Genomic DNA, 9,230 nt, shown 5'->3' on the forward strand with positions numbered 1-9,230 from the left:
CCCCTGCACGTGTAGTTGACTGGGGTGGTCTCTTCCAGCAGTGGAGCTGGGAAAATGGATAACCACGTGCAGAGAAATGGAATGGGACCCCTGTCGGACACCACTTGCAAAGATAGGTCGAAGTGGATTAAAGACCTAAAAGTAAGACCTTAAACGGTGAAATCCCTAGAGGAAAACAAACACATGGGCCTCGGCAGTGACTTCCTGGACGTAACACCAAAACCACAAACAACACAGGCCAAAATGAAGTGCAGTGCCACCAAACCGAAAACCTTGCACACAGCAAAGGAAACAGTTAATGCCGTAGAAAGGCAACCTACAGAATGAGAGAAAAGATTTGCAAATCATACATCAGATAAGAGGTTAAAATTCCACAGATATAAAGATACCTCAGTCACAACACCATAAGACCCCAAACAGTCCGATTTAAAAACTGGGCCGAGGGCCTGAACGTTTTTCCAAAGATGACACAGGGATGGCCCACAGGTCCATGCAAAGGCGCTCCACGCTGCTACCCAGCAGGGAATGCAAATGCAAACCACGGCGAGCTCTCACCTCACCCTCATTGGAATGGCTGTCACCGAGAAGGCAAGCTAGAACCGGTGTCGGCAAGAACGTGAAGCGAGGGAGGAGCCCTAGTGCATTGTTGGTGAAGATGCCAATGGGCACAGCCATGATGGAAAACAAGCAGTACAGAGGTCCCACAAAGAGAAATTCAAAAAGGAGGTGCCCAGGGATCTATCCACCCCACTCCTAGGAACGGCCAAGACATGGAAGCACCTGGTTGTCCAACAGCAGATGAATGGGTGGAGGAGATGCGGTGCGGGCACACAGTGGAATATTACGCAGCCATGAGCAAGAAGGGGACCCTGCTGCTGGTAACAACGTGGATGGATCTTGAGCACATTGTGCTACGTGGAATAAGTCAGACTGAGACAGGAGCAGAGTGCGTGATGTCACTTGTATGTGGGACCTAAAAAAGATGGAACACAGTGCAGCTGTGGCCAGCAGGGCCCCAGGGGTAGGAGACGTGGGGAGATACCGGTCAAGGGGCGCAAACTCGCAGTTAAAAGATAAACTCTGGGGATCTAATGTATCAACAGAGACTATAGCTACTAATACTATGTACGCACTTAAAAGTTGCTAAGAGCCCTGGCTGGTGTGGCTCAGTTGGTCGCGTGCTGGCCTAAAAACCAAAGGGTCATTGGATAGATTCCCAGTCAGGGCACAAGCTTGCGTTGTGGGCCAGGTCCCCAGTAGGGGGCGCTCAAGAGGCAACCACACATCGATGTTTCTCTCCCTCTCTTTCTCCCTCCCTTCCCCTCTCTCTAAAAATAAATAAATAAAATCTCAGAAAAAAATGTTTTCACCATTTAACATCTCACCATTTCTTCAAAAAAGCAATGGACATTACGTGACACAGTGGAGATGTTGGCTGAGCTACAGGGCTAATCATTTTGCGTTTAAAATAAATAAGTGTAGCAAGTGAAACCACTGTGCACTTTAAACCTACACAGTGCTATATGTCAGTTATATTTAAATGAAGCAGAAAGACTAAAAATAAAGTAATCTCCGGAACTGTGAAACATATATGCTATACTCTGGAAATACCTATGACCATATGGGGCAAAATGGTGGAGAAAACACGGATGGGGGTGAATGTGAAGTTCCGAGTCGGCTTCCCTCGCGGAGAACTTGGGGCTACAGAACTATCGATGAGGTTTATTAGTGACGCTGCAAGGGGGCACGCACGGGTTGGAGGGCACACCTGGCTTCATGAGCGTGCATTCTTACCTGGCTTCAAGAGTGTGCATTACTAGGTATATTTTTGTATGTCCGCTACATTGCAAGAAAAATCTTTCTAATCCGTTTACAGAGTGTTCGGACAAAAACATGGACAGTGATATTGGATTTATTAGTCACAAGGTCATTCCCATCCGGGGCTGTGTCCTTGGCCAGAGCATCAGTGACAACAGGTGTTACTGGTTCTCAGAATGAGGCGGCCCACCCATTGCAGAGCCCCGCTGAGGCCTGTTCACCCAGAGGACAGCCCCCAGCATGCTCAGGAACAGGGGCAGCTTCAGGAAGACCAGGAGCAGGAAGTGGACGCTGCTGAGCAGGGCCCTGCAGGGGACACAGTGACACCCAGTGAGCCGCCTCTTCAGGGGACAGCCCCGGTGCCCTCCACTTTCCCCCTGTCCCTCAGCCCAGGTCCTGAGGCCACAGGGTCCCTATAAAGATCAACCACAGATGATAGGGCAGCCCCACTTGAAGGACCATTGTCCCCCACCTCTCCGGCCAGCAGCTGCCCTTGAGGATTGGGACTGTGGACACGGGGAAGCGCTGCCATTAGACCCGGGGGTTCAGGTGGGCCCCAGGCCCAGGAGAAGGGTGTGTCCTCAGCCTTCCACATGCACAGGTCGCCCCACCTGCAGTAAGGAATTGACAGCGTGCATGGTGGTTGGACATCTTCTCTCCTGCAGCCCACGCAATCCACAGGGTGCAGACTGTTCTAGTTTATTCACAGCAAGTAATCAGCACCTGGCCAATGTCTCCCAAACATTAGCACTGATGGAGATTTAGTGGCTACTGATGGAAGGAGGGAATGACCCCGCTCAGCTCCCGCCTCCCTCAGAGGCCTGTGTTCTCCAACGGGACGGACGATACTGTGACCCGGCTTGGGGAGGCCACCAGCCCCAGGGCTCCCGCTCCCTGCCCAGGCCTGAGCCTGTGTCCCAGAGGGTCTTGCTCTCGCTCCTCCCTCTGCCTGGAGCCCTGCTTCTGCAGACACCTGAGTGCCGCCCCCCCACCAAACCCTGCTGGTGTCCATCAGAGGGCCACTCATCAGCGAGGCCTCCCTGTAGTGAACAGCGGCCTCAGCTCTCCCCGGCCCCGTGGTTCCGCCAGGCCTCCACCATGAGTGGGCACACTGGCAGCAGCGCGGGTGTGGGATGGTTCCTTGTTGACTCTACCCCTTAGAACATGACCTCTGTCGGAGAGCTACGTTGTTTGGGAGGCTCCAGCTGCACCCCAAAGCTGAGAGGGGGGCCCGGCACGCAACAGGAGCCTCATAGTTGGGTGTGAGGTCAATGAATAAAAGAGGGGCTGGGAAAGGAAATAAAACCACCCTCCCAACCTCCCTCCCACTCCTGTCTAGAGGAGAACCCACCAGGTATCAAAATTCCAGGAGGCAGGTGCGCTTACCGGGGGTGCTGGTGGGGATCGGGGGTCTCCGGCCTCGTCGTATAGAGCAAGGTGGTTGCTGGCAGGGAGGAGGAGGGCGGGCCCAGGGTGCTGGTGAAGATCTTCCGTGTGGGTGTGGGGGCTGAGGGAGGAGCACCTGTCAGACCCTGGGCAGTTTCCCCCGCTGCGCGCCCCCGTCTCCCACTCTTTCAGCCTCGAGGCTCTGACTCAACCAGTCCAGGCCCTCAGGCCATCTGGAAGGATGTGCTGTGTCCACCGCCCCCTTGTGGCCGCAGCCAGGCCAGACCTGCCCCTGGACCCTCCAGGGCCCTCTCCAGGGGCCCTGTGGCCTGGTGGCACATTCAGATGCAGAGTCGCCCTGCTCAACAGAGGGTATGAGTGTCTGTCACACGCTTGCCACTCCTGGCTCCTCCTCGTCCACCCTGCAGGGCAGGGGACGGGCTGGCATTTACTCAGTAGTGACTGACCAGAGTGGTTGGGTGGCCAGGGCCCACAGGCAGGGCTGATGGCTTGATGAGACTCACAGGCAACAGGGACACACAGCAGGGTCAACCCTGAAGGACGGGACCCCACGATCCCTTAGGCCAGGCTACGGTCTGAATGTTTGTGTGCCCCAGATTCTTTCATTGGGAACCCTACGCCCAGTGGGATGGGATTAGGAGGCCAGTGGGAGGTGGCCAGGCCATAGGGGTGGAGCCCTCATCACGGGGATTAGCACCCTGATAAGGGAGGGCCGGCCACCACAGGTGCAGCAGGACTATAGCCTGGGGAGCAGGGCCCCACAGGCTGCCCCCCCCCAAGTCGGGCTTCCCCTCCAGAACCTGGAGGGTTCTCTGCAGTGGGTGAGCTACCAGTCCATGGTGTTTTGTTGTAGCAGCGTGCCCAGAATGTCCACTCAGTCCCCCACACTGTCAGCCAGGCTTACGGCCCCCGCAGGCCGCCACAGCCGTCCTCTCTGGAAGAGGACATGAGCAGAAAGAAAGATCTAGAGAGACACGGTGAGTGAGCCCCACAGAACGTGGCCTGCCCTGGAGGTCACTGGACAAACCCCTCCCCCTGACACACCCAGAGGTCTCGGTGGGGCCCCGGTTCCTCCCTCCTAAATGGGAACTCGCAAGGGGCACTGAGGAGCCTCCCGGGTGAGAACGTGAGAATGAGAAACTAGGAACCGCAAGAAGGAAGTGGGTGGAGCTGGGACCACGCTGGAGGAAGAGTGCAGGGAAAAGTCTGTGTGCGGAGTCAGGTGCTCTTAACTCGGAAACAGGTGCCGCGACAGGCAAAGGAGAGTTACTGGGAGAACTTGGGAGCAAGTTCAGGGGCATAACACAGGAGAGCCTGCCCCACCCTCTTTCTTCTCCTTTGTCTGAGGGAGGAATCGTCAGGGGTGTCTCTGGGCTAACCTCTCGGGGGCACAAGGTCTCAGAGAAAGGGGGGGAGAAGCAGGGTCAGCCCTAAGGGACAGGGCGATCCCCAAAACACCCCAGGAGCCCTGCACTGGGGCCCAGGGGCTTCTCCTGAGCCACTCTTATGGCTGCTGCAGATGCCCAGGACCACGGCCAAGAGGTTGGTGCCCGGGAGCCACCCACAGTGACGTCCTCTTGCAGACCAAGTCCAGGACGGCCTGTGGTGAGAGGAGAAATGTCCCAGCTGTGCCGTCCCCATAGGGACAACCGAGAGAAGAGCAGGGAGAGACACAGGGTCCCCTTCAGAGTGGACACGGCCCCTGTGAGGACCAGAGGGCAGCACTGTCTCTGGAGTCGGGCTGTTCTCACCCAGCCCCACCCAGGAGAGACCCAGGCCGGACCCTGTGTGAGGGCGTGGCGCTCAGAGGGCTCTGGAACAGCCAGAGGTGTGTTTGTGTGTGTGCATGTCTGTGCAGACAACACAGCACACACACACTGTGTCCTTCCACGTCTGTCCTGACCGACAGGGTGACCAGGTACAAGTCAGGCAGCCTGGCACTGGGACAAGGGCAGGGGCGTGGGGCTCACCTGGGGACACAATCACCTCAACCTCGAATTTGGGGTCCAGAATTCTTTGGCTCAGTGATGCATCGATCGCACACCAGTATTTGCCTTCATCACGCTTTGTGAGTCTCTCCAAGGTCACGATGAAGGTGAGGTTTGCTGGATGGTCCCTGATGGACACGCGGCCGTTTCTCACTTCTCTCTCTGACCTCGTGGTCTCCACGATCTTCTTCTTCAGCAGACGCAGACATGGGCTTTCACACCAGTATTTGTTATTTTCTCTGAATTTCTCCTCCTCGTACCGACACTGCACACTCAGGGATCCCCCCACGGTGCCCCTCACGGTGTGGGGGCCGCTCAGGGACCAGCAGCCTGGAAGACACAGCCCAGTCCCCACTCCTCACCAGATGAGCCCGGGTTGGGGTGCCCTGGGGTGCAGGCTTCTCAAGGGCCCTCAGGGCTGAGTCCATGGCAGGAAACAGGCCGTCCCTCCTTCCAGGTGAGGGGCGAGGGGGAAGTAGCTCCCTCCTCCCAGAGGGGACCCAGGGAGAGGGCGTCCTTGGAGACGAGGAGGGCCATGATGGGTAAAAACAGTGTGTGCGCAGGTGTGTGTGAGTGTATGGGGAATGTGCCAAGGTCACATCTCGCTTACGACAGTTAAGGTGACAATCACAGACCCTCTCTCACCAGTGCCACTCTGTCCAGCACAGTGGACGAGACTTGACTGCTTTGTTCATTAAATCCTTGGGTCGCTGCTGAGACAGGTGCGAGCCACTCCTGGAAGCTTCTCTCCCTCCCCTGTCCTCCTTCCTTCCTGTCGGCTGCTCCTCACCCACCTCCACTGGGTCCTTCCTCTCCCACTCTGCGCCCAGCCCCACTCACCTGTGGCCTGGAGGAGGAACAGAGCAGAGGGCAGCCATGTGGCCCAGACCCTCAGGGTCATTGCTCCAGCACAGACACCACCAAGGGCAGCCCCACCAAGCCCTCCGTGTGGACAAGGGCCAGCCTCCCACAGAGGGCTTGCTTTCCCGTGTCCGCTTCTGCTTTCCTGGGCCTCTCTGCTTCCTTGCCCAGCCCTGGTCCCGTCTGGTGCTGGAGCTGGTCGGGGGGCAGGAAGCCTGGGGCTAGAAGCTGCACAGGCCTGCGGGGACCTCGGCTTCCCTCGACCCCGATGACAGATCAGGGCCCGTGTTCTGCAGGGAGGTGCAGCCCCTCCTCAGAGCACACAGCTACCCTTCCTTCGGCCATACTCGGCCCCACACAGCAGAGCCAGGCTGGGACATTTCCTCCTTGGCCAGATGTTCCCACCCTCTGTGATATGTCACTTCCTTGTGGTCAGGATAGGCAATCCTTCAGGGGAAAGCCAGACCTTTTCATCCCCTCTGGCCTTGGCGGTGACACAGAGGTGTTGTGACCCCCCAACAGGTGGCCCCAGGCACCCAGGAGAGCTCTGACCCCGTGGGAACCCCACTGTTCTTCCCACACAGGTTGGCATGACGGCCTCCGATGCCTTCAAAGGTCCCACCTTGGCCCTGGGGTCCCACCCAAGGCCGTGTCTCCCTCCCGTGTTTCCCTGTTCTGCAGACACAGATGTGGAGTGGCCGACACTCTTTCATCCTTCCCCCGAAAGCCAGCTCCACTGCGAGGCCCAGGACAGAGGCGGGGGGGTGGGGCACGGAGGGCTCGGAGGTGTGGGACACTGCCTGGAACGTGGGGGGCCCTTCAGAGCAGAGACTGGGCCTTGTCCCCTCAAAGTGAAGAGAGGCCTGTCTGCCCGAGGTCCTGGCTGCTGGTGGCCCTTCGGGTTCACGGGGACCTCTCTGAGGGGCAGAGATGGGACGGCCCTTCCCAGCAGGTGGGGAGGCAGGTCTGTCCTAACCCAGCCATGTGGCCCAGACCCTCGGGGTCATTTGTTCTCATGCCTGTCCTCACCAGATGGGCCCAGGTCAGGGTGCCCTGGGATGCAGGTCCCTTAAGGTCCCTCAGGGCTGGAGTCCATGACAGGAGACAGGCCTTTCCTCACAGCAGGTGAGGGGAGAGGAGGAAGTAGCTCCTTGTTCTCGTGGTACTATGGCTGTAGAACCCATTTACCGTGGAAAAGGCAGGGAGGCAGGACAAGACGCGGGGCCTGTTTTAATGTCTCTCCTGGGTCACGCTGGTTCTCAGCCTCCTGCTGCACAGCCCAGGTCTATGCATGTCCCCCTGAAAATCCTCTCAACGCCCACTAACAGCCCCAGGGCGGCCGCCACCCGAACCCTGCAACACGGCTCCTTCTGTCCCCACTCCCCATCAGTCCTCACCGAACTCTCTCCGAGCCGCCCTTCCCCCTCCTTTCCCTCCGACGTGCAGGCGTCCTCTGTCCTCTGAACACTGTGGTGACATCCTTTTTCTCCTAATGCCCCCAGTGCCCTTTCCCTCTCATCAGCAAGGGTCCGCAGAGGTCAAGGGCAGTCAACGTCATTCCTTGCTGCGTGTCCTTCCCATTAGGCCCACTCTGTTCGCTTGGCCTCACGGCCTGAGTGGGCCTGCCTGGGGTCTCACTCACCCGCCCCAAAGTGACGTCCCTCCCCGGGCCTTGGCACCTGCTCTTCACTCTCCTGCCTCTCTTCCCAGTTCTCTCCCTGCTTGTCCCTCCTTATTCTTCACCTTCCACTTGGATGTCACCTCCTTAGAAAGGCTTCCCTGCTCAGCCTTCCAAGGGTCACTCTGCTTGTCAGTGACCCCTGTTTCTTTCCTCCACAGTCCACCAAACAGGGTTGCAAGCTTCCTTTGGGTGGTTCCTCCCCATCCCCCCACTAGGATGTAGCTTATGTCATAGCGGCATTTGTCCCTGAATGAATGACCCAGTGCTCAATTTCAGGTGTGACGACAAATGGTTGGCTAATGAGAAATATTTGCTAAATCTGGCTTTAAGTGACTGAGCGATTGAGTTGGCTGCCGAGACTGGCCCTAGGCAAGTGCGATCCCCCTACATTGGATAATATCTACCTGCGTAACGAATCCCCCAAAACTTAGCAGCTGGAAACATTTTTTGTGTCACCATTCCTGAGAGGCAAATACCTCAGTGCTGACCTGGGTCGTTCTGGCTCAGGGCGTCTCTCACGGAGAGGTAGTCAGGGTGTCGGCCAGGGCTGCCCTCCCCTGAAGGCTGGACTGGGGCTGGAGGGCCTGTTTCCAACAGGGAGCCCTCCACGGCTCTTGACAGGAGGCCTCGGGTCCTTGCTCCGGGGAGCTGATGGGGCGCCCTGGCCGGTGTGGTTGGGTTGGTCGGGCTGTCCGAAAGGTCGTGTGTTTAATTCCCCGTCAGGGCACATACCTAGGTTTCAGGTTTGATCCCCAGGAGGCAATCAATGGGTGCTCCTCCCTCACATCAATGTCTCTCTCTCTCCCTCTCTCTCTCGTAAGTAGGGGGAAATATAGAGCTGACTGAGTGACTTCATGATATCACAACTAGCTTCTCCCAGAGAGAAAGATCTAAGAGAAAGCCTATTTTATGACCTGCCCCTGGAAGTCATATACCATTGCTCCTGCACCACGTCCACGGATCCGAAGGCCCACCCCAATATGGTGCCGAAGGGACCCACACAAGGGTGCGACCATCTGATCTGGGTGGTGGCTACACAAAAAGAGTCACTTTCTAAAATCTCAGTGAGTTGTACGTTTATGATTTGCACAACTTTGTTTTACGTGTGAATGGGTGGTCACTGGCACCAATTCAATGCCAATAAAAATCCCTATTTGGGGATGGTGAAGAAGGAAAGTTTATTCAATGCAGAACAGCTCAATTGTGATACAGCCGGATGTAGAACATCTGTGTGGCCAGGCAGCCCTGAGGCCGGGCCCTTCTCTCCGGCTAGACAGCCCTGCTCCGCTTCTCCACGGCCTAATCTGCTCCATGTCAGTCTGCTTGTCACTGCACTGGTCAGCTCCACTCCACCAGGGAAACCTAGTCCCCCTTCCAGCGTGGACGGGGCAACTGCCCTCCGGAGGCTGGTTTACAGGGCTAGAAGTCCCCACTCCTGGTCCCTGATTGGTCCATCCTCATGAAAATGAGGGCTC

General features: G+C 57.2%; 1 protein-coding gene across 2 annotated transcripts; it reads right to left on the reverse strand.

The window, feature by feature from the left end:
- Window positions 1-1,896: 1,896 nt before the first annotated feature.
- On the reverse strand, window positions 1,897-6,446 carry CD300C (CD300c molecule). Of its 2 annotated transcripts, XM_053659166.1 has the most exons (5): window positions 6,054-6,446; window positions 5,196-5,543; window positions 3,205-3,325; window positions 2,291-2,429; window positions 1,897-2,124 (listed from the first exon to the last, which is right to left on the reverse strand). In XM_053659166.1, exons 1-5 carry the CDS (start codon window positions 6,112-6,114, stop codon window positions 1,990-1,992), a joined length of 804 nt encoding a protein of 267 aa, XP_053515141.1. In that variant the 5' UTR covers window positions 6,115-6,446; the 3' UTR covers window positions 1,897-1,989. The 2 variants fall into 2 exon arrangements, with proteins under 2 accessions (XP_053515141.1, XP_053515142.1); XM_053659167.1 differs by lacking the exon at window positions 2,291-2,429.
- Window positions 6,447-9,230: the final 2,784 nt, after the last annotated feature.

This window comes from Artibeus jamaicensis, unplaced genomic scaffold, assembly GCF_021234435.1.
Source record: "Artibeus jamaicensis isolate MK-2021 breed Jamaican fruit bat unplaced genomic scaffold, CSHL_Jam_final contig_2259, whole genome shotgun sequence".
NCBI lineage: Eukaryota > Metazoa > Chordata > Mammalia > Chiroptera > Phyllostomidae > Artibeus > Artibeus jamaicensis.